The sequence below is a fragment of the Neofelis nebulosa genome, chromosome 2 (genome assembly GCF_028018385.1).
Source record: "Neofelis nebulosa isolate mNeoNeb1 chromosome 2, mNeoNeb1.pri, whole genome shotgun sequence".
In the NCBI taxonomy this organism is placed as follows: domain Eukaryota; kingdom Metazoa; phylum Chordata; class Mammalia; order Carnivora; family Felidae; genus Neofelis; species Neofelis nebulosa.
Window position 1 is genome coordinate 143,857,320 of NC_080783.1, and position 24,113 is coordinate 143,881,432.

Genomic DNA, 24,113 nt, shown 5'->3' on the forward strand with positions numbered 1-24,113 from the left:
TATTTTCCAAGGAACTTTATTTAAAAGGTTCATGAGCATTGGGTGGATTTCTTTATGAATTAGGAGAGCAAAATTCTCCATGAAAATTAAGTATTTGCTTATATTAAATAAATTAACTCTCTTGTTAGAAATAGAAGACCTATTTCAATCATGAACTTGCCTGATTTAAAGTAAATACCCATTCACATTTCCTCAGTGAAAGTATTAAAAAAAACTATTTTAAAATGTTGTATTTGCTAGCAGCGAACCCTAAGAAGTCCCTGGTGAAATACTGTAGACTTCATTTGTCTCATCTTAGCTCTTCAGAGGGAATTCTCAGCTCCTTCAAGATCAGAAAGCTCAGTGTAAGAGTCCTATAGATGGCAGTATTTGCTTTACTCTGAAAATGTTTTTACAGGTCATCATCAATAATATGGGCTGGAATCTTGTTGGTCCTGTTGTTCGATGTCTTTTGTGGAATAAGGAAGATGAGAAAAGAAAACATTATTTTCTGATGCTTGATTTATTGGTAAAGGTAAGTTAACAAAATTAGGTTCTCTTTGTCACAATAGCCAGCAGTATTTTGTAATTCCCTTTAATGTTTAATGCTTATTTGGGGTGACAAAGCTTTTAATGAAAATATAGGAGGGGACTCTGGAGAAAAGGCCCAGTCTTATTGATTGGATGAGCAAATCCATTTTCGTTTTTCCAAATTTCTGGGTAGAATTAACTAACCTCATCTCAGACCCACTGATTCAGAATCTCGAAGAAGATACCTAAAAATTCTATTTTTAATAAGTAGCTTATTGTATAGATATGGAATTCAAGGTTTAGAGAGGCAATTCAAGGCTACACTGTTCTTTTAGCAACATTGCAACTAGCAAATGCCAATGCTCTTTTCTCTGTGGTATGTTCTCTAAAAGGATATAAAAAACCTAGAATGCAAGTGATAACGGTGGACATGGTAATAGGATGCAGATTAGTTGTGACCAACAACCTTAGAGACCCTTGGGGAAAGGTTATTAGAGTTAAAAGTAAAAAATGATGGTAAAGAAAGATAAATTCTAAGGAAAAGGACGTTGTAAGAGTCTACTTAGAGATCACTGCAAATAAAAATATATACAGTACTTGGAAAGAGGAAACCCCATCTAGATAGTAGTTATTAACAATGAGGACTTTAAAAAAAAAAAGGCAAGTGAGGTGATTATGGCTAGTCAGAAGACAATGCAAAGTTTCATCTGTTCAGGAAGGACAAAAAAGACTGCACTCAGAAATACCCTGGCAGGGTGAGATAGAAAGGCCCCACTTGCTGGAAGCCTGAGAAACTACTATAGTATCCTTCAGAGTAGACGGGCAAAGCTCAAAAGAAACTGAAGTCTGGTAATCAAGTTCTTCCTTCTCCCTGTTTTTCTGACTTCTCCTTTAGCGAGGAATTTAAGTCTCCAAAAGGTAGTTGTCTATTAAGAGACTCATTCTTGCTTCTTTTTAGTTTTATAGTGATTTGACAGTCAGATTCTATGTTTTGCTCGTGTATTTTTTTAAGTTATATGAGGTGTTGTACTGTTAAGCAAAAATAATGGTATTTTCTCAGTATATGCTGCCTTTTAAAACTAGTAATCATGTGGCTTTAAATACAACTTGTATTAAACAGGTTCAATTGTGAATATTTTTATAGTTATGTAATCCAAAGGAATTATTGTTGGGTTTGCTTGAACTGATTGAAGAGCCCTCTGGAAAACAGATATCTCAGATAATTCTTCTTTTACTTCAGCCATTACAAACAGGTAATGAGTATTTTGATATCTAAGAGTTTCTTGTTTTATCTGTGTTAAGTTCTTGATACTACTCTAAAATGTCAGTACTATATCAAAGTAAAATTTATGACTCATTATTGAGTACTCTGCTTAAACTAGCAATAGCAGTGCCCGTTTGAATCCTGCTGCCTATAGAAAGATGACAATACCGGCACAGACGGTACCCAGAATAGATTTTGTTGAATGTCATGCTATTTTCAGGGACTGTGTTGTAATCTGTAGCTTTTTGCCTAATCTTCCTATCTGCAACTTGTATCTAGAAATTTCCCTGTAAACATATTTAAAGGATTGCCTCTATGATGTCTGCAGTACTCATTCTGTTAGCATTGTGATAGGTTGTGTATCTTGGTTAAAAACCGTATCACGCGGGGCATTGCTCATCCTCTGTCTTGGGAAGTTGAGGCTGGGAATAGCAAAGGTGCTGCTGAATGAAACAAGTGAAGAAAAGTCTTTATGGTTGAGTGCAGTAACATTATTGTTAAGCAATGGACCTTAGCATCCAGAGCAGACAGTATCCATGAGCTGAGACCACTTCTTCATTTTATGACTTACATATAGTTCAGAATCTGATAGAAGGACCCAGAGTCAGAAGTTAGAGTAAATCCATTTTAAATGAGAATAAAGCAGCTGTGTACCACTTGAAATACTCAAAATCTCCTAGAAAGGAAAATCTAATAATACTACCTCTCATTTTTACAGTGCTTTATATTTTGTAAATATATTTCTTTGTATTTCTTTCTCTTATTTGATACTTAGAATGACCAAAAAATGTGGAACGAAGTGTTTCTGCCTTAACCATGTAAACTCTTAGAAACATACTTAAACATGGCATCTATTGTAAGGTGCCATGATGGTAAGATGCTCCAATATTTCATACACCACTAAGAAGGAAAAAAAAAAAAAAGAAGAAGGAAAAAACAAACTACCAATTAAGCTATGTTATCCTGATTTCAGAGTTGTTACAATATATATTTTTTTTATTTAAATTTATTTAAATTCAAGTTGGTTAACATACAGTGTAGTATTGATTTCAGGAGAAGAACCCAGTGATCGTCGTTACAATATTTTTTTTAAAAAAGTGTGTTATAATTCTGTGTTTACTGGACTTGTCCCATGTTTGGCATACTTAATGGAGCTACCTCAAGTCACAACTTGGTCTCTGTTTTAGTGATTCAGAAACTTCGTAACAACAAGGCATATTCAGTTGGATTAGCACTGTCCACTCTTTGGAGTCAGCTATCTCTCCTTCCTGTTCCATATTCAAAAGAACAAATACAAACAGATGACTATGGCCTTTGTCAGTGTTGCAAGGCCTTAATAGAATTCACTAAGCCTTTTGTGGAAGAAGTCATTAATGACAAAGAAAACTCAGTGGAAAGTGAAAATGAAAAGTTAAAGGATGAATTACTGAAATTGTAAGTATAATTTTTGGTAACATTTCACAATGGAATTAAGTAATTATAGCTCAGTTAATTTATGTTTCTTTGTTTTATTTTTTTGCCTTGGATGTAGATGTCTAATTTCAGGTTTTGAATTTTAGAAGATTATGGGGTTCAGTGGTCCATGCCTCATTAAATGCCATGTTCTACATTTTTAAAAATTAAAAACCCAAATCCATTTGTTTAATTTACTTGGTATTCTTCTTTGACTTGGCTTTACTCATCATAGCAAGTGAATAATAAAAGCGGGGGAAATAGGTGTAGCTAAAGAATCTGGTCTTTCTGTGGGGGAATTATGTTTTTGCTCTCCCTTTGAAAGCAACAGAAGCAGCACCAGACAGTTAAACATCCAACTTGACCACAAAAACGGTAAGAGTACCCAATAGCATTCAATCTGGGGGGCACTATAGACTAAACATGCACTGTTCAGTATGGCTATCAAGCACTTGACATATGGCTGTTCCAAATTAAGATGTGCTCTAAGTATAAAATGCTCCCTGGATTTTGAAGACTTATTATAAAAAAATGCCAGAATACCTCAATAATTTTTATATTAACATATTCATATAGTAGTATTTCAGATACATTGAGTTAATAAGATAAATTAAAATTTCCCTTGTTTTTTTTTTACATTTTATTTATTTTTAATAGAGACAGAGAGACAGAGCACAAGTGGGGCAGGGGCAGAGAGAGAGAGGGAGATACATAACCTGAAGCAGGCTCCAGGGTCTAGCTGTCAGCACAGAGCCCGATGTGGGGCTCGAACTCATAAACCATGAGATCATGACCTGAGCCGAAGTCGGACACTTCACCAACTGAGCCACCCAGACGATGCCCCCCCACCCCCCGTTTTTTTTTTTAATGTGACTACTGGAAGATTTTAAATCATATATGGAGCTTGTATTGTATTTCTGTTGGACAGTGTTGGACTATTTAATTACATGGACCAATAATTTTATCTTTTAAATTTTGTAGACTAAAACTGTTAGCTTTCTATTTTTTCAGGTTAGGGCATTAAAAATTTTTTTTTTACCATTTATAAAATGCATTATTTCATGAAACTAAAGATATTTAAACTAAAGAAGTAGGAGGGGCTTAATCATAGAATAAAATTTGGTTTTGTAAGTAAAACAAATACAGCTTTATGAAAAAAATTACATTGTCCCAATTTTTCTTTGACCTGATGAAATCTACGTCATGGAGAATAGCACTGATCCTCAAACAAACATTCAGTAATCATTGATACAGTCCAGACATGGAAGTCAGTCTTACCACATTGAGTCTAGCAAGGAGTTCTCATGCTTTCCCCAATACTGTAAGAAAGATGTTACATCACCAGTTTTATAAGCCATTGAGTTATTGGTGCTTATGTTATTTTTCATGTAAAATTAACTTGGATATGTTTATAAAATTAGGTATTTTATACTTAGGAAATGCTGTGTTCACAGTAACCCATTTCTTACACCTTAGTTGTTTCAAAAGCTTGAAATGCCCTTTGCTGACAGCACAATTCTTTGAGCAATCTGAAGAAGCTGGAAATGATCCTTTAAGATGTTTTGCATCTGAAATAATAGTAAGTACAGCTAATTTAATCTGCCATAAAATCTGCTATAATTTAAAATGTTGTCCTGCTATATTCTCATGTACTGCATGTGGTCATGTAAGTTGATACGTTATTAATTAGGCAATATGTATTTTTTGTAGAACACAGATAAAAAGATGGAAGATAAACATCAATAATATTATTTAGGTAATGAAATTAACACCTTCTAGACTTTGCTTTTATATTTATAAATAAATTTATACATATGTGTAAATAATTTTTTAGAAGAGTCTATCTACATACCCTTTTGGAATGTACTTTATTTCTCTTAGCATATTATGAATATTTTTCCATTGTCTTTCCATTGTCCATAGTATTCCATGGTATGGACCTTGCCTAATATGTTTGACCTGGGCCATCTAGCTCAACACTTAGGTTTTCTCCAGTTTTTCATTATTATAGAACAATTCCAGTTTTCTTTTGTTAACTGTTAAGTCTGTGGTAAGTATCCTTTTAACCAAATCTTTATATATTTCTTTAGTTGTTTTCTTAAAGTCAATTCCTAGAAGTGGAATTTCTGTGCCAAAGGATATCCTCAGTTTTAAGGGTCATGATAAATATTTTCAAAATACCTCCAGAAATAAGTAGATTTCATTTGAAAAGTAATTTGGCTTAATGTATCCAGTATTTTTAAGTGTGCTGAGATTCTTTATTAGGGAACTAATGTGAAATATGGAAAAATATGTACTTGAGATTGATAGTCATGAATTTCAGGTTAGAGCAGCCACTGTGGTTGTGGGTTTTCTTCAGCTATGTTCAGCTGTATGATGGTAGGTGCAACATAGGAAGAAAGTGGATTTAAATAGGTCAGGTTTTGAGAACTGTGGGAGTTCTACAAAGCAAGAGAGAGGAAATGGCATTGAGCATGTATGCAGGGAAGTGACTGTGATGCACAGTAGAATTTAAGCTGAGTAAAGAGGGAAGTTAGGATATACTAAATGTGAGAGACAGTGAATAGATGATGGGATCACTGGATTGTAGGTCCTGGTGTGACTGACAAGTTTTCAGAGCTAGGTTACTAAAGGGAATGACCTGAAAAGATTGGAGGTTAAAGAACAGGATGCTTGCAGTTACACTGTGGAAAAGTTAGTTATTAATAATGTCTGGGGTATGACCATGGAGTGAGTGTTCTTAGGAGAAGTAGAGGCTGAAATCATTGGACCAAAGTGAAGTACCTGAGATTCCAGGATATTAGAAGATCTTTGGTTGTACATTTAAGTTACACAGAATTATGATTAAGAATAATGTCAGAAACCCAATTAATGGTGTGACCTTGGGGTAGATCTAATACAGTCATATGAAATAAGTTTCAAAGGGGTTGAAGAGAGGGGTTTTAGAGAGGAAGGGGGAGAATGGCCTAGAAATAGCAAGGAGAACAGGTATTTTACTTCCAGGCTTGATATAGTGGATATGGGTGAAAAAATAACAACCTGTGAGAGGTTTTCAGACAAAGTAGTTGTTGTCAGAGGAGTCAGGTTACCTTTAGAGCAAAAGAGGTAAGAGACCATTTCAAGAAGAATGAATTTTGCTGATAACTGTAAGTTCCACAGGCCATACCTGAAGGGTATCTGAAATCTGAGAAGAGGTAGGAGAAGGGTTTCGAAGAGGAGATGTCAGAAATGTAGGGGAACTAGATTCTGAGGAGAGATGATATGAATAGGGTTATGTAGTTAATGGAATTAATGCTGATGGTCAAGATAGTAGGGAAGAGGCTAAGAGTGACATAGAAGGAGAGAAAGGGAGGAGTTTTCCAAGGAGTACATAGCCGACCATAACAGGGCCTCTTCACTGTTGGCAATATTAGAGTACAGTATAATCCAGTGGATATTGTATAAAAATTACCATATATGATATATGTACCCTATTTTGAGAAAATAGCTATGAAAGTTGGTGGCTGTTATAGGATTTTAAGCCTGGGAGTGATGTATTTGTTTTGGATTCATCACTTCAGTGGAGGTTGAATTTAACAGAAATAAGATTGAAAATAGGGAGATCCTTAGGTGTGTTTTGGGAATTAGGTGAGAACTAGTGGGATCCTGATTATAGAAATGGTAGAGATGAAGGGGAGAGGGCAAAATAAAAAAACTTCATAGTAGGTAAAATTGACAAAATTTGGTCATTAATTGGATTTAGAAAAATGGTTAAAACGTTGATTCATAAGTTTTGTGCTTGGGGAACTGGGCAGATGAAAGTGCCAGTAGCTGAGATAGAGAATACAGAACAAAGAACAAGGTGTTTTGTGCTTAAAAAAAATTTTTTTATTAAGGTAATTTAAAAACATTCAGAAAAGTGGAAAGAACAATATAATGTACCCCTGGTATACCCATTACCCAGCTTTAACAATTTTTGACATTTTGCCAATCTTGTTTTATCTACCCTCCTTTGTTTTCCCTACTATGGTATTTTATAGCAAGTCGTAGATCTATCATTTCTTCCATAAGTTTTTTAACTATGCTTCTTTAACTACTAAGGACTTATAAAAACACAACCACAATCCATTATGACATCTAGCAAGATTAGCAGTAAATTTCTTAATATATAGCCAGTTCCCAGAGAGCAGGTTTTTAAGGAATAAATTTTGAATAATGATCAAACTTTGATGAGATCACCTAAAGAGGTAGGTCATTGTGAGAAAAGAAAAGCGTTTAAGACTGAACCCTACAGAGTACCAACACTTAAGATAAGTCCACCAAAGAGACCAAGGAAGAAGGGTCACAGAGGTTGTACAAGTATCACAGAAACTGGGGTAGTAGAGTTTCAGGAAGAAAGAAGTGATTGGTAGTGTTAAATGCAGCAGAGAGAGCCTGTAAAGTAACAGCTGAAGGGCATCCATTGGATTTAGGAAGAAGGCATTGATAATTTCAGCAAGAACAGTTTAAGTGGAGTGTTGGAGACAAAAAACAGTAGAGTGGATAAAGGGGTGCATGAAAAATGAGAAATGGGGGGAGCTAGTATAAGGTGTTCTTCAAAAGAGGAAGGATAAGAAAGAAGAAGCAGTAGCTAGAAGACATGAACTTGGGGTAGGAAGGTAATAGGGGAGATAGGGAGGCTTGAGCATGTGTATTTATAGACTCAAAGGGATAGGAACCATTAGAGGGGGAAAAGAGAAGTATAATGGGATCAATGAAATAATGTGGCTCGAGAGCACACAGCTGGCCCCAGGAGCAAGGACACCTGGAGGAGGTAAGAATGGGTATGTGTGCAGCGAAATTTATAGCAGGAATGGAATATTACAATTGAAAGGAATCAAACCCACTGGCCTCAGATTTCTAGGTGAGGGAGATCTCTTAAGAATGAGGAGGTAGAAATGGGGGCTTCAAGGAACTGGTAAAGGTTTGGAATACTGAAGGGAAAAGAAAAGAGATGGTAGAAGACTATGAAAGCATTAGTCACTAGTCTGAGCACTCAGCTGTGATTGAAGACCACAACTATAGTAGTAACAGTCTGTATTTGTGTATGATTTTTTTCTTCAACAGTAGTCAATTGACTGGGTGTGGAAGTAGAGAAGGTGGATGGTAGTTTTTTTTCCAAAGCTGGCATTTTATTGGGTAGATGGAGCTAAAGGAAATACAGGGTGTCAGTAGTTCAAATGACCAGAAATGTCTTGGTTGGACAGGGAAAGAAGGGAAGTTAGGAGGGGACAGATAGGTAGGTTAGATGAAGGGATCACAGAACTAGAAAGGTCAGAGGTACAAAAGCAGGTTGGTAGGAGAGACAGGATAAGAAGTTATGGTCAGAAAGTGAAATGCTGGAGTTTAGTATCTAATATGGAATAGCTCCAAATGCTGACAGAGGTTCAGGATGGGGTTACGTGCTGAAATGAATTAGAAGTTGGGGTCACTGGAATTTAGAAATCAAGAACCATGAGGCTGGACTGTTAGAGGAGTTACCTATGTGAACACTGAACTTTCCCACATCGTAGCAGTTGGATAGAGAAGATTGTGAGCAGGTACCAAAGTCTTCAGTGAATGTGGGAAAATGACCAGGAAGTCAGCATATGGCAGAGATAATAACAATAAAAGCTCAGTATCTACCTCAAAGGAAAATGTGCTTTTGCTTGAGAGTACAGGAAGAACCAAGGTAATACCCAGCCTCTACCTATACCACCCTTCCCCACTCTTGCCTCCCTGGCTGTGCTATGTAAGAGGTGTGAGAGGATGAGCAGCCTCCACCAGAGGGTATAGGGAAGAAAGTTTAAGATCTTATAGAAGTGAGGAAGCACAAAGCAATCAAGCAGAGGTAAAATCAGGGTAGGAGATAAAGTGAGGAGGTGCCTTCATTTCTATGCTGGAGAAGTCCAGATAAGTGGGAACACTTGAGATTGATAGCTTGAGCTGTCCCACCATTGGCAGAAGTTTTGCCTTTTTTTTTTTTTTTAAGTTTATTTATTTTGGGGGAGAGAGAGCATGAGCTGGGGAGGTGCAGAGAGAGAAAGAGGGAGAGAGAATCCCAAGCAGGCTCTGTGCTGTCAGCACAGTACCTGATGCAGGTCTCAAACCCAGGAACCATGAGATCATGACCTGAGCTGAAATTAAGAGACACTTAACTGACTGAGCCACCCAGGTGCCCTGGCAGAAGTTTTTTGATAGAGAACTGCTTGAATGTCCCAAGGGTTTCAGCATAGAAACATGCTTTTAAAAAAGGGCCAAGTCTGCCATGAGAAATTGTAGAGTGGCAGGTACATCCTGGGTCTGAGCAAGACTGCTGGTGTGTGGGTAGATTGTGAAGGCCCTAATTTGGACACAGGTGGACCCCAGATAATCCCAAAGTAGCACTGTAGAATCTGGTTATGTATAATGGGTTTTTAAAAGGCTAACCTTACTCTGGGAAAAAGTACATCTAATATTGGCTGAATGAAGAAATGGAGCTTCATGGTTAAGAGGACATTTGGAATCCAAGTACAGTAAACTTTTTTTCTTACAGCTATAACAAGACTGCATGGCTTTGAAAATCAGTACAACAGTATATATATTTAGCATCTGGTAGCTGAATAGCAGTCTCTTGTGACTGTGGATGATTTCCCCTCGTTCTTTTTTGTGTTCTGAAATGACTAATGGAGCCATCTGGGATCAGCAGATTTTACTTCCTTAAAGGCTGGAAAAGTCTTATTTGACTTTATTATTCCCTACAATGTCAGGCCCAGTGCCTGATACTCAAATATTTATTAAATAAATGAGTGAATATGTGGAAAGTCAGTATTCTGATTTAGCTGTTCTTGACATTCCCTTTTGACTTATATAGTATGTTATGACTAACTTTTTTATACTTTTTGAAAGGGAGAGCGTGCGAGCTTATGCAGGGGAGGGGCAGAGAGAGAAGGAGGGAGAGAGAATCCCAAGCAGGCTCCATGCCCAGCGTGGAGCCCAGTGCGGAGCCCAGCACAGGGCTTGACCTCACGAACCAAGAGATCATGACCTGAGCTGAAATTGAGAGTCGGATGCTTAACTGACTGAGCCACTCAGGCTCTCCTCATATTTTTTTTTGTAGATGTTCTCAATAGATATTTGACACAGGAATTATATCATTTTCTAGGTAAAGAAACTGAGGCTTTAGAGAAGTTACGTAACTTGTCCAGTATCTGATAGCTAATAGGTGGTAATTCCATTGGATTCTGAAGGTCAGATGCTTTCTAGTATACTGTAGTTAGGAATAATATAAGAGGCATAGGAGTGGCTTTATGTTTCCTGAGTGTCTTTTTTTTCTCTATTCTTACCTCCTTAAAAAAAAGGTAAAACTGTAGTCCTGTCCACTCATGGTCCTCTTTCTCTTATGACACAAGAACCCTTGTGATATGAGATATCACCAGTTTCCAAAGCCTCAAAGTGGTCACTGGAGCACTGTTCCTAGAGTAATCTTCTTCTAAGTAGTTAGTTTACTATCATTTCATGGTATTTGTATGTCTCACATTTTTTAGATTGCTTTCAAATACCTTAGGCACTTTAAAAAAAAATTGTGATAAAATATACATAACATAAAATTTACTATTTTAAAAATCATTTTTAAGAGTGCATTTCAGTGGCATTAAATACATTCACGTTGTCATGCAACCATTACCACCATCTGTCTCCAGAACTTTCTCATCTTCCCACTCATTTCCCTTAGGTTGTTGGCAAATTTATCTCCTTGAAGCTATAGATTGAGGTCCCCATTTTCCTGTTGGCTATTTGGTCAGGAACCACTTTCAGTTCCTAGAGGTTGTTCCTACAGACAGCCCTCTCCATAGACCCTCTCATAACATGGAAGCTTAGTTCTTTAATGCCTCCAGCGGTGAGTTTCTGACTCTCAAGGAGGGACTGGACCCTTTTTTATTTTTTTATTTTTTTTTAAATAAAGTTTATTTATTTTGAGAGAGACAAGAGACAGTGCAAGTTGGGGGGGTGGGCACAGAGAGAGAGGAGAAAGAGAGAATCCCCAAGCAGTCTCCTCATTGCCAGTGCAGAGCCTGATGTGGGGCTCGAACCCATGAAGCTGGGAGACCATGACCTGAGCTGAAACCAAGAGTCAGACACTTAACCAACTGAGCCACCCAGGTGCCCCAGACTGGACTGGACCCTTTTTTAAAGACTTCTACCTGATTAATTCAGGCCCACCAGAGATAGTCACCTTTCTAATAACCCCGAATCAACTGATTTGGAACCTTAGGTACATCTGCAAAAAATCCTTTCACTTCTTGTCATAACAAAATCTAATCATGGGGTGGTATCTTGCCATATTCTGTTAGGTTGAAGCAAGTCCAACAGGTCTCACTCACATTCAAGGGGTGAGGATTATACAGGATGTGAATATGGCACGGGAGGGTGAGAAGAGCATACTAGAGTCTGTCTGCTGTAGCTTACTTTTTTTTATCCATTTCAACAGGGTTTCTTATCAGCAATTGGACATCCTTTCCCCAAAATGATTTTTAATCATGGAAGGAAAAAGAAGACATGGGATTATCTTGAATTTGAGGAAGAAGAAGACAAACAGTTAGCAGACTCTATGGCTTCTCTGGCCTATCTAGTATTTGTACAGGGCATCAGTATCGATCAGCTTCCAATGGTCTTAAGGTAGGAGTTAGTGTTTGATTTATTCGTGTAATTGTAAAAGGAGTATCGAACTCATATATCTAATTTCCAGCATACTTATTATTATACTAATACTTTAAATGAAGTATAAACAAAAGCTATTTTTTTAAATATTTATTTTGAGAAAGTGTGAGTGGCGGAGGGGCAGAGATGGATGGGGGGGAGAGTGAAAATCCCAAACAGGCTCCACACTGTCAGCACAGAGCCTGATGTGGGGCTTGATTCCATGAACAGTAAGATCATGCATGACCTGAGCTGAAATCAGGAGTCAGACACTTAGCCAACTGAGCCACCAAGGTGCCCCTAAACAAGAACTATTTCTATTATTATATAGTCTATAATCTGTTTAAGCCAATAGTACTCCAATAGTGAAAGGTGGTGGCGGGGGGGTGAGAATTGAAATAGACATAATGGTGGGGACAAGAGTCAAAGTGTGAAACTGGGAGTGCCTGGCTGGCTCAATTGGAAGAGCATCTGACTCTTGATCTTGGGGTTGTGAGTTCAAGAGCTCCATGTTGGGTGTACAGATTACTTAAATAAAAATTTTTTTAAGAGTGTGAAACTGGGCTTGGTTTTGAAGCTTTGGGGATCGCCCTGTACTGTAAGAGAGGGAACTGCTCATTTACCCATGGTGGAAGGGTGGGTATCTAAAATGCCATCATCTTTTAACTGGATTACTCTTGTAGTCCTGAGTGGTTATTTATATATCCAACCTCAATCCCTTTTAATCCAACTCATTTTCTTTTTTTTTTTTTTTTTTTTTTTTAAATTTTTTTTTTCAACGTTTTTTATTTATTTTTGGGACAGAGAGAGACAGAGCATGAACGGGGGAGGGGCAGAGAGAGAGGGAGACACAGAATCGGAAACAGGCTCCAGGCTCCGAGCCATCAGCCCAGAGCCTGACGCGGGGCTCAAACTCACGGACCGCGAGATCGTGACCTGGCTGAAGTCGGACGCTTAACCGACTGCGCCACCCAGGCGCCCCAATCCAACTCATTTTCAACACAGAAAGTGAAGCTTTAAGAGTAGTCCCTTAATGTAAACCCTTCACTGGCTTTTTATTGTTCTAAAGTCTAAACGTCTTTACATAAGACAAGCTTATACATTATCTGATCTCTGCTTGATTGCCCTGATTCACCTTCTACCACTTTTTCTCTTGTTTACTATCCTCCAATAACATAGACCTTTTTTTGTTTTTTTATTCAAATGTGTCACAAACCTTTCTGCTATAGGGCCTTTGTATATGCTTAGAACAAACATCTTTAACCTTAAATGTCGCTTTATGAGGAAAGCCTTCACTAATCACCCAATTTCAGTCACATCTTCCTGTTGTAATTATCTTGACCTTGCCCTTCTTTTCCCATAAAGTTTATCAAATTATTTTTAAGATACATAATTTTATAACATAACACCTCTTGGACTTTAATATCCATAATAATGATTATGTATTTGTCTTGCAGATGATAGTTGTATTTCTTTGTGTACATTTATATATTTACTTATGAATGTACCTGGGGATATATTTCTGTGTAAATACTGCAATAATGGCTACCACTTGCATGTTCATCATGTATTAAACATGCCAATAGCTTTATATGCATTATCTAATCTTTATAATACTATGAAATAGAGTATTCTCATTTTACAAATGAAAATAACAGGCTTAGACAAGTTAAGATACCACTTAATATCATACAACTAATTAGTGGAATAGGTGGATTCAAACAGTTTTGTCTTCCCCCAGAGCCTATACTTACTTGAGAGAGAGAGAGAAAGAAAGCCCCAGGAGAGGGGCAGAGGGAGAGGGAGAGAGAATCTTAAGCAGGCTCCATCCCCATCACAGAGCTGATGTGGAGCTTGATCTCACCACTATGCAGTCATGACTGACTTGAGCCAAAATCAAGAGTCGGATGCTTAACCGACTGAGCCACCCAGGCGTCCCTAGAGCCTATACTCTTAATCACACTACCATCATAATGACTTAGGTATGTATATTAGTTTGTGAAGGCTGTCATAATAAAACACCACAAACTGGATAGCTTTAAAATAACAGAAATGTATTTTGTCATAGTTCTGTAGGATGGAAATCCAAGTCAAGGTATGGGCAGTATTGGTCCCTTCAGAGGGCTGTGAGGGAGAATCTGTTCCATGCCTCTCCACTTGGTGACGGTGGTTTGCTGGCAATCCTTGATGTTCCTTGGCTTGTAGATGTGTCACTCCAATCTGGCTTTATGTTCATATAGCATTCTCTCTGTGTATGTCTCTGTCCACATTTCCCTTTATTATAAGAACACCTATTGTACTGGATTCGGGCTCACAGGAATGACCTCACAGGTTGGGGGGGGGGGGTTCCTGTTGTCCCCCTTGCCCATCCCAATTAAAAAGAAAAAAGAAGGCCCTGTCTCCAAATAGTCATATGCTGAAGTTCTGGAGGTTAGGATTCTAACATTCTTTTTTGAGGGGGGCACAATTTAACCTTTAACAGTATTGATGTATACAAAATTTCTAAAAAATGTGTGGGTGATATATACATACATATATATGTTGTCTGTTTTAGCCCATCGTACCTATTGCAATTTAATATGGGGCACATTGAAGTCTTTTTGCAAAGGTAAGATCATTTAGATGGTATCTCAGAATTAAATAGTGTTAAAGTAGCTCTTGTTAAAAGTGGGGGAGACTACCTTCTCTTTGCCAGACCCTAATTAATTAATTGGTTATTTTATAAAACAGTGATGTAAATATGAAACAAAAATGAGTCAAAGAGGTTTTACAACAGAAATCTCTTAAATATTAAAATATTAGCTTCTAAGGGAGTTTCCAGTCATCTGCTTCTGATGTTTCTCCCCTTATTTCAAAAGTTGGTAAGTTAAAACACCTCTGTCCCACTGCAGCCTTCTCCATCTAAGCGAGGTGGTTAATAAAAGAAATTCATTCATGTTTTTGCTTCATAGACACAATGTGAACTGCATTAAAAGGAAGGAGGTGTCTTGACCCCACCTTTTTATATCTCAGATTATTAACAGTGATTGTATTCAACAACTTCTACTTGAGGCATTAAGAATGTAGGTCTTTCTCTTTGAAAAAAATTACAGAGTAACAAATATGTGTAATTTTTTCAGACATATTTAAGCATTTTGCAAAACTCTATATGCTTTGTGTTCTTTCCTTGTAACATGTTTAAATTATCTCTTGCGATCAGTCAGGACCTTTCAGTAGTATCCTATAGGAACATTAGTGACAGTTTATCAATCCCATCTCTTCCCAGGTGAAGGAAGATTTGTAACATGGCAAATGTCCAAAGCCTCGGCCTACAAGGCAGGAATTTCCAAGGGTCTCCTGGCACAAGCAGTTTTTAACTCTGTAAATTTACTGTATTATGTATGTCTTAATGGTTTTACATTCTTTTTAGTCTCTATTTTATTCATACAATGAGAATATGTATTGATTTAAATCTTACGTTCTGTATTCTTAAGATTTCCAGACTATTTAATCATTAAACAAAAACAACACTTTTAACTCCTTGCATGGTTAGAATAAAAACCTGGGCCTTAAATAATATTTTTTGCCACAGAGCTTAAATACTTAATTAACAAAGATTATATACCTTGAAAAAAATATGATCACAAATGGAAAGCATTTAATTATTATTTTTGTATAAAAAGAATTGAAAAGATTTTACAGATTAATCAACTGGAATACATAATATCATATTATGTATAATTGGTTTCTTAGCACTTACTGTTGAAGATCCGTTGATTTGTTATACTAGGAAGTAAGCCCTGAGTGGGTGGATTTGGGTTGGATTTGGATGTCAATAGCCAAGTCAAAAGACCGATCATACGTGGATTAAGAATTTTGACTAAGTTCTTCAATAGAATTTTTCCTTAATGATATATATTTTGAAAGTCTTTTAATTTCAATTTTTGCTTTATTTTTCCTAAAATGAAGAATCATTCTAAAACAGTTTAGAAAGTCATGTTGATAAATTTTAATATTCTCTTCCAGAACAGAAGAGTCTGTTTTCTCCAAAGGAGTGGTAAGATTTGTTTGCACCCATCGTAATTTACACACAGTCATTGCACAAATACAGCTGTTGACTTTGGTATATATATATCTCCATAGGATCTGTTGGAGAATGGTTTATTGAGAATAGAGGACAACAGTTTACTTCACCAGTACTTAGAAATCAAGAGCTTTCTTACTGTACCTCAGGTCAGTTAAATGTGTATTCTGATCCTGAAATAGCCCCTTTCCTATTCTAAAATTAAGTAAAGGTCTTTTCAGACTCCTCTCCTACTTCCTTCTCCATATCCTTTGAAAACTCTAGTGCCATGTGTCCAATAAAACTTGCTCTGATGGTGGAAGTGTTCTAGCTATGTATGATACAGTATTAAAGCCAGTAGCCACATTGAACACTTGAAATGTAGCTAGAGTTAAGGAACCGAATTTTAAATTTTATTTAATTTAAATTAATTTAAACCTAAATAGCTATATGTGACTAGTGGCTACCATAGTTGATAGTGTAGCATCTGGTGGAAAAACGTAATTTTCTTCTTAAACACTTTGTTTCTGTAGGGACCTTAAAAATGAAGCTCCTTTACTTTTCTCATAACTCAAGTCCTAAGGACTCCATCAAGGCATGCATTGACTCATTACTAGAAAGACATTTTTTCTCTCCTATGATTTATTTTGCTTAGTACTATCTGTTAGTTATCATAGCCAGGTGGGTCTTTAGATGTTAACGAAGAAACCTGTTTTTCTACTATTTAAATAGGAAAACATGGATATTAGTATATTAACAATGATTGTTTTTAATGAATGGATTATATTTTCCATGTCTGGTTTCATTTTTTGCCACCCTAGACATAATTGTAAATTACACTTCTAAATTTATACTTTGTAACATCCCCATTCAACATTACTTACAAAACAGATTGTACTTTGCTTCCTCAGATGTAACAGTGGAACGAAAGGCTCAGAGAAAAATTTACTTAATTTTTAAATCTCCTACCTTCCCTTCTCTGAAATTTTAGTATCCATTGATAATATAGTTGTTTATTGTCAATATAATCTATTATCATCTGAATGGTGGTTTTTGTTTGTTTTGTTTTTATTTCCAGGGCCTAGTCAAAGTAATGACGCTTTGCCCCATTGAGACATTGGTATGTAAATGTTTTGGAAATAAATAATGAGTTAGAGTGAAGATTTTCTTTTTTTTTTTTTTTGAGAGGGAGAGAGAGCGAGCTGGGCTGTGTGCTGGAGCAGGGAGGAGGGGCAGAGGGGGAGGGGGAGGAGAGAGAGAGGGAATATGAATGAATGAGAATCTTAAACAGGATCCAAGCTCAGCACAGAGCTCAATGTGGGGTTCAGTCCCACAACCCTGGGGATCATGACCTGAGCTGAAATCAAGAGTTGGATGCTCAGCTGACTGAGCCACCCAGGTGCCCCTTTACAATGAGAAATTTTCTTGAATAATTTACAGCTGACTCTTGAACTATGCAGGGATTAGTGGCGCCATCCCCCTGCGTTAGTCAAAAAGCCAGGTATAACTTTTGACTCCATAATGCCTCCTAGTGACCAGAAGCCTTACTGATAACATAAACAGTTGATTAACATATAGTTTGTATGTTACATTATATACTATATGCGTGCAATAAACTAAGCTAGAGAAAAGAAAATGTTATTTAAAAATTCATAGGAAAAAAAATCATAAGGAAAGTACATTTACAGAACTATATGCCAGAAAAAATCCACTGTAAGTGGACCTGCACATTTCAAATTCCTTGTGTTGAAAAGTCAACTGTAATCTTCATTCAGTTTATGTAACAATATTATTTGTTTGATTCTAGAGGAAAAAGAGTTTAGCTATGCTTCAGCTGTATATTAACAAGTTGGATTCACAAGGCAAATATACGTTATTTAGGTATGTATCAAGAATGGTTGTCAAGAGTTGTAGTTGATTAAAAACCAAATTAATACCATTTAATTATCCCAGGCTACAGTATTTCAATATGTTTTACATGTAATCTACTGTACTTGGAAACCATATTATAATAAATTCTCTTATCCCTATGGGTAGAGAAGGGTTAGTTAAATATTATGGACTCATATGAATAATAGTATTTCAGCTCAACTAATTGAAGTAGTCTAAAATTAAAATAGACTAGAGAGAGATTAGAGATTGATAAGTCTCCTGATGGAATTTACAGGTCAGTAATCTCCATTATTCACTGTTGAAATTAATTGCTCTGGAGTTATAACTTGGATAGGCTATTCACTTTTAAGTTAAAAGTAGAGATTATTAATAGTGCTGTTTGAAAAGGAAAAGATTCTAGCAACTCTCTGAGTTAAAGAGCAGCTGTAAAGGGCCAAATAGCAAATACAGGCTTTATGCATCACTCAGTCTCTGTTGCAACTATTCAACTTTGCCTTTGTAGTGGAGGTGAATATATTCCAATAAAACAAAACAGGCAACAGGTTGGATTTGGCCTGCAGACCTTAGTCTGTTGACATGCCTGGTAGTAAAAATGAGTTAAACACCGATTTGGGCAATGTCAAAATGCTAGTAAGTCTTCTTTTGGAATTGGCCAACATTAGCATTCTTAATCCCATCTTTACTTCTATCAATAAAACTTAGACCAGGTTTATGAAATTTTAATTCGATGCTTATGTCTTAATACCAGTTTTCCTGTTCTGATTTACCTATGTCCCTACCAAGAAATCCCCCTTTCTTAAGCTAGTCATACTGTTTCCTTTTTTTGCAATTAAGTTAGTCTAACACAACTAGTCTACCTTCACAGGGAATAATTTTGGGAGATTTTAGGTTATTAGTGCCCATTTTTGCCATGTCAAATCACTGCAACTATATTCACAAAAGATTCATATTTGATTTAATAGAAATTTCTTGTTGGAAAGATCCAGTGAAAATAGAATTTGCCAGTTAGAGCAATAACCACAACAAGTAATTTGGCAATTGGTTGATCACCTTGCTAATTGTCTTCACAGATTTTTGTATTTTTAGAAATAACACATGGTCCATTTGAATTTGTAAAATTTTCAGCATTGTTTAAGTATAATAGAGTCCAGGATAAATTCAAATGTATTGTAATTTTGCTTTCAAGGTGCTTATTGAATACAAGTAATCATTCAGGTGTGGAGGCTTTCATTATTCAAAATATCAAAAATCAAATTGATGTGTCATTAAAGGTAAGAGCATAGCTCAGGTGTTGATTATCTTTTTTACTTTGTGAGATATATATATTCATTTGTGGAATACACTAATGTATATCTAGTATTAGGGTATATTTTTTCACCATTTCTACTATTTCTTTTTTAAAAACATGAATTTTGAAATTTTATTAACTATACATTTAAATTGTATTCATTCTTTGAGCTGAGAATATGATTTTGTTTTGCTCTGTACTTCTGAAATATCAATAGAAACTTAAGTCTAATCTGTTTATGAATAGTCAGTAATTTCTTTTTTTTTTTTTTTTTTTTTTTTAATTTTTTTTTCAACGTTTTTTTTAATTTATTTTTGGGACAGAGAGAGACAGAGCATGAACGGGGGAGGGGCAGAGAGAGAGGGAGACACAGAATCGGAAACAGGCTCCAGGCTCTGAGCCATCAGCCCAGAGCCTGACGCGGGGCTCGAACTCACGGACCGCGAGATCGTGACCTGGCTGAAGTCGGACGCTTAACCGACTGCACCACCCAGGCGCCCCTGAATAGTCAGTAATTTCATACTGAAAACAAAGAGTGCATCAATGTTTTCAAACTGGCAGTTTGTTCCCATTGTCTAGAAATAGTGTGAATGAATGAAAATTTAAGTTTAGAAACATATTTTAAATGTGTAATGTTTATTTTTGTAGTATGAGGGTACTAGAAAAACACGTGAATTTACCAACTATTACTTAAAATCTTTCCTAATTTTTCTTTTGCTTTTCAGAAAACACATGACAACAAATGGTTTACAGGACCACAGCTGATTTCACTTCTAGATTTGGTACTCTTTCTCCCAGAGGGTGCTGAAACAGATTTACTTCAAAATTCAGATAGGTAAGGTTGACCATTACTAAGGTTCACATAGTAAATTAAAAAAAATGTGAAACCGCTGCTTAGCAAACCTAAACAAATAAGGTGTATTTTCCTGTTATGAGTTATGGTTAATTCATAAAATTACATAAAGATTTTCATATTTTAGTAATTAGATGCTATGTAAAAACAAAATTAAAAACTCCTCTTTCCAAAAGCATGACCAACAGTATGATTTTATACCTATGATGTACCCTGCATTCCACTGTACAGCTCATAAGGATTTGCAACTAACTCTAAGCACTGGTGACTGAAAACTAAGAATTTCAGTATAACTTACATAAAAGACTTACATGTTTGGGTTATATTGTTTTGTTTTCTAGGACATCATTTTTTTATTAAAACAATATTTTTAATGTTTATTTTTGAGAGATAGAGCATGAATGGGGAAGGGACAGAGAGAGGGAGACACAGAATCCAAAGTAGGCTCCAGGCTCTGAGCTGTCAGCACAGAACCCAACGGGGGGCTCGAACCCACAAACTGAGATCATGACCTGAACCGAAGTTGGATGCTTAACTGACTGAGCCACCCAGGTGCCCCAAGGATATCATTTTTTTTATACAGAGAACATGTAATTTCACTTTTAGTCTACACAGTGGATGATAAGTGGTTGTAAGCATTTATAAAGGAATCTTAAAATTCAGGATGCAAGAGATGATACTCTCAAGTATTAAAAGATAACAATGCTCCCTTATAATTTTCACAGTTGTATTTTGTGAACTTGAAGAACAAGAATGATAATTACTACTACAAAAGATGTGTTAAAGGGAATAGTTTCTAATGACAAATATAATTGTAAAAATATACCCAAGGTTTTAACTTATTTTATTCATTGAAATTGCTGATTATATAATACTGTATTGTAAATAACAAGTTATGTGTTTTTAATTAACAGGATAATGGCTTCATTAAATTTATTGAGATATTTGGTTATCAAAGATAATGAAAAAGACAATCAAGTAAGTGAAATTTTTAAAAATTAAACTGAGTATATTCAAAATGCACAAGCCAATATTTAATATCTTACCCAGCTACAAAGGCTGGGAGACGTGTCAGTAAGAATTCTGAAACATGAAGTGAATTCTTAGGAGCTCTTACTACTTCACATCCAGCTTCCCTTTCAATTTCTCTTTTTTAACCCTTGCCATCTTGCTGTAAGCATTGCTTAGCCCTGTCAGGTAGGTAAGTTGCAAGTCGTAAGTTAACTAAACTTTTGGAGCCCAGCATATATTTGGGTGTCTTGTTCAGTTGCCTCCACCTCTAGTTCATGATTGTAAGTCTAAGATGTCTAAAATAAAATCATCTGATAATTTGATATCCTCTAATTGAAGCATTTTCAGCACTAAAATCTGTTAATAGCACCTTTTGGATAATGTGTGGGAAGTGTTTTGTTTTGTTTTTTTTCTTTAAATAGTGCATCATTAGAGGTATTCAATGAAGACAAAACTATTTGAGGAAGATTTGTCATACAGTAAAATTAGATTTGCTTTTTATCTTCCCCTCTCTTTCTACCTATTCTAATAGTTGTTTTCCCACAATGTGTCAGCTCTATTTAAATTGTAACTACCTAAATTACATGTGTTGTTAATCTGGTTTTAGTTTTGTTTTTTTTAAGAAAGTAATAAAAGAAATGAAAGTAATTGGTTTTTATGTAAGGATGCCAGAGAGCTTTTTTAAAGAAAATTTAAGTCAGTCATGATTTGGAATGAGAAGTTTGTAAGTAGCAATTTCCTTCCCTCTTGACTGAATTTAGTAGATGCAGGGTTTTGACCTGTTTATCCCTCTTCAGCCAGAAACAGTTACTTGCTATTATTGACTAGTGCTTATTCTCTACAGGGTGCTTATTTTTCCCCTACATCTTGCAGTGAAGTTTTTCAAACATACAACCAAAGTGAAATATAATTTTACAATATCACACCGACTTACCACCAAGATGCTACCATTAACATTTTACTCTACTTTTATCATGTCTCCATGTCTCTACCATCTATTCACCAGTCTATTTTTTATGCACTTCATAGTAAACTGTATGCAGAGAGCATACTTGCCCATACATATTTCAGCATATATTTCAATAGAGTTAAATATCTGTCTGTAGTTTTTCTTTGAGATAACATTTACATAAAATGAAATGCACAAATTTTAAGCGAATATCTCTGAGTTGTAACAAACAGATAGGATTAATCCAAGTCTTTTTTTTTTTTTTTTTTTTTTTTTTAATTTGAGAGAGAAAGCGAGAGCAGAGGACAGGGGCAGAGGGAGAGCAAGAGAATCTTAAGGAGGCTTCATACTCATTGCAGAGCCTGATGTGGGGCTCAGTCCCACAACCCTGGAATCATGACCTGAGCTGAAATCAAGAGACACCCAGCCAACTGAGCCACCCAGGCACCCCTTATCCAAATCTTTATCAAATGTAAAACACTGTTGTCATCAGAAGTTTGCTGTGTCCTTTTCTGCCTTTTTTTTTTTTTTTTATAGCTTTTCAAAGATAATATAGGCTTAGGAAGGATCTTTAACTTGCAGAAGGGCCCAGACCTAGTAAGTGGTAGAGACAGCCATGACCCCAGGCAATGGCCAGAACCTTTGAATCACAGTATATCCTGATTCCTAAAGGAGCTTGTGGTAAAAACAGAAAAGCTAACAAGTGATATTCAGCAGCATTGGAGGCCCTGAGGCTTCAGGAGGGTGTCCTTAGGGTATGGTATAAGTTTTTACTTTTTTAGTGATCATGAAAGGCCACACCTAGAGATGACCTAATTTGACTGTCAGGGAGAAATAATATCTTCTTGATTAGGAGTGTTAGATTTATTAGGTATGGAACACTGTACTGCAGGGACAGCAGATGGGCCTCTGCCTAGAGAGGGAAAACAGAGCAGTTTAGCATTGTGCAATATCTGCTATTATGCCCATAGATAATGCCTTTTATTTGGCTTGAACATTAAATGGTGAAGAAAAGGATACAACCAGTTTACAAGATTGCTTTATTATTTACTGGTTTAAAAAAATTTCTTGGGATTCAAATATCCCAAAGTATTGCCATGCAAGTTACCATAAGAATTATTATAGCAAAGAGATTAGCAAAAAAACTCAGTCCAAGATGGGCAACCTGTTATCTTTGAGGCAGGTTAAGAGCCTGTTTGTTCATCATAGAAGTATTTCTCCCAAGTGCAGTTATAATAGGTCATGTATATACATGACAGGTAAATCTGTGTGCTATGGCTGATCAAAAAATGACAGCTTCTGAGTTTTTATACGTTTTGATTAAGGAAGAATCAAAATGATACCCTAGTGAGGCTGAATTATGGGTAGTTTTATTCAAAAAGACTCCTACCAGTACCTGTTTTTGATCAGTTAAGCATGCTGAGAGGGTAACTAGCCAGATGAAAAGCTGAAAAGCAGTCAGAAAGGTATACAGGGATATTAAGAGGATCATTCAAATACAAAACAAAGTGATTCATAATTGAATAATCATCCATTTCTTTTCCTGCTCTTCTGGATTGCTGTCAGCTGACTTATTCTTTTCATATGTCATTCCCCTCTTCACCCTATTTCATTTCTCTTTATCTCTTCGTAAGTTTTAGGCACCTTCTCCCATACTTCAGATTCAACAAAACTTTTCTTGAACCTCCATCTCTTCTTTTTTTTTAAGTGTATTTATTTTTTTTCAATATATGAAATTTATTGTCAAATTGGTTTCCATACAACACCCAGTGCTCATCCCAAAAGGTGCCCTCCTCAGTACCCATCACCAACCCTCCCCTCCCTCCCACCCCCCCATCAACCCTCAGTTTGTTCTCAGTTTTTAAGTTGAACCTCCATCTCAACTGGCAAAAACAGCTTACTGATTTTGAGAGAGAGAGAATGCACAAGCGGAAGTGGGGAAGGGTCAGAGAGAGAGGGAGAGAGAATCCCAAGCAGCTCCCGCACTGTCAGCACAGAGTCTGATGTGGGGCTCAATCTCACGACCATGAGATCATGACCTGAGCCAAAATCAAGAGTCACATGCTTACCTGACTGAGCCACCCAGGTACCCCCAACCTAGTTTTTATTAACGATATGTTAAATGTTAGTTGTTTTAAATTACAATAATTTATTCTAATACACAGTCCATAATAA

General features: G+C 36.3%; 1 protein-coding gene across 3 annotated transcripts in view; it reads left to right on the plus strand.

Annotated features, from left to right (window-relative positions):
* GLMN (glomulin, FKBP associated protein) overlaps positions 1 to 24,113 on the plus strand; it is a 35,743-nt gene that overhangs the window by 6,610 nt on the left and 5,020 nt on the right. For 2 of the 3 annotated variants that reach the window (XM_058716585.1, XM_058716587.1), the window contains exons 4-16: positions 398 to 514; positions 1,655 to 1,763; positions 2,962 to 3,208; positions 4,703 to 4,805; positions 11,694 to 11,881; positions 14,457 to 14,510; positions 15,908 to 15,938; positions 16,025 to 16,114; positions 17,023 to 17,064; positions 17,752 to 17,825; positions 19,024 to 19,108; positions 19,851 to 19,960; positions 20,893 to 20,956. In XM_058716585.1, the coding sequence (XP_058572568.1) occupies positions 398 to 514; positions 1,655 to 1,763; positions 2,962 to 3,208; positions 4,703 to 4,805; positions 11,694 to 11,881; positions 14,457 to 14,510; positions 15,908 to 15,938; positions 16,025 to 16,114; positions 17,023 to 17,064; positions 17,752 to 17,825; positions 19,024 to 19,108; positions 19,851 to 19,960; positions 20,893 to 20,956 (1,314 nt within the window). The remainder of the gene's footprint in view (positions 1 to 397; positions 515 to 1,654; positions 1,764 to 2,961; positions 3,209 to 4,702; positions 4,806 to 11,693; positions 11,882 to 14,456; positions 14,511 to 15,907; positions 15,939 to 16,024; positions 16,115 to 17,022; positions 17,065 to 17,751; positions 17,826 to 19,023; positions 19,109 to 19,850; positions 19,961 to 20,892; positions 20,957 to 24,113) is intronic. The other variant, XM_058716588.1, reaches the window with a different exon arrangement.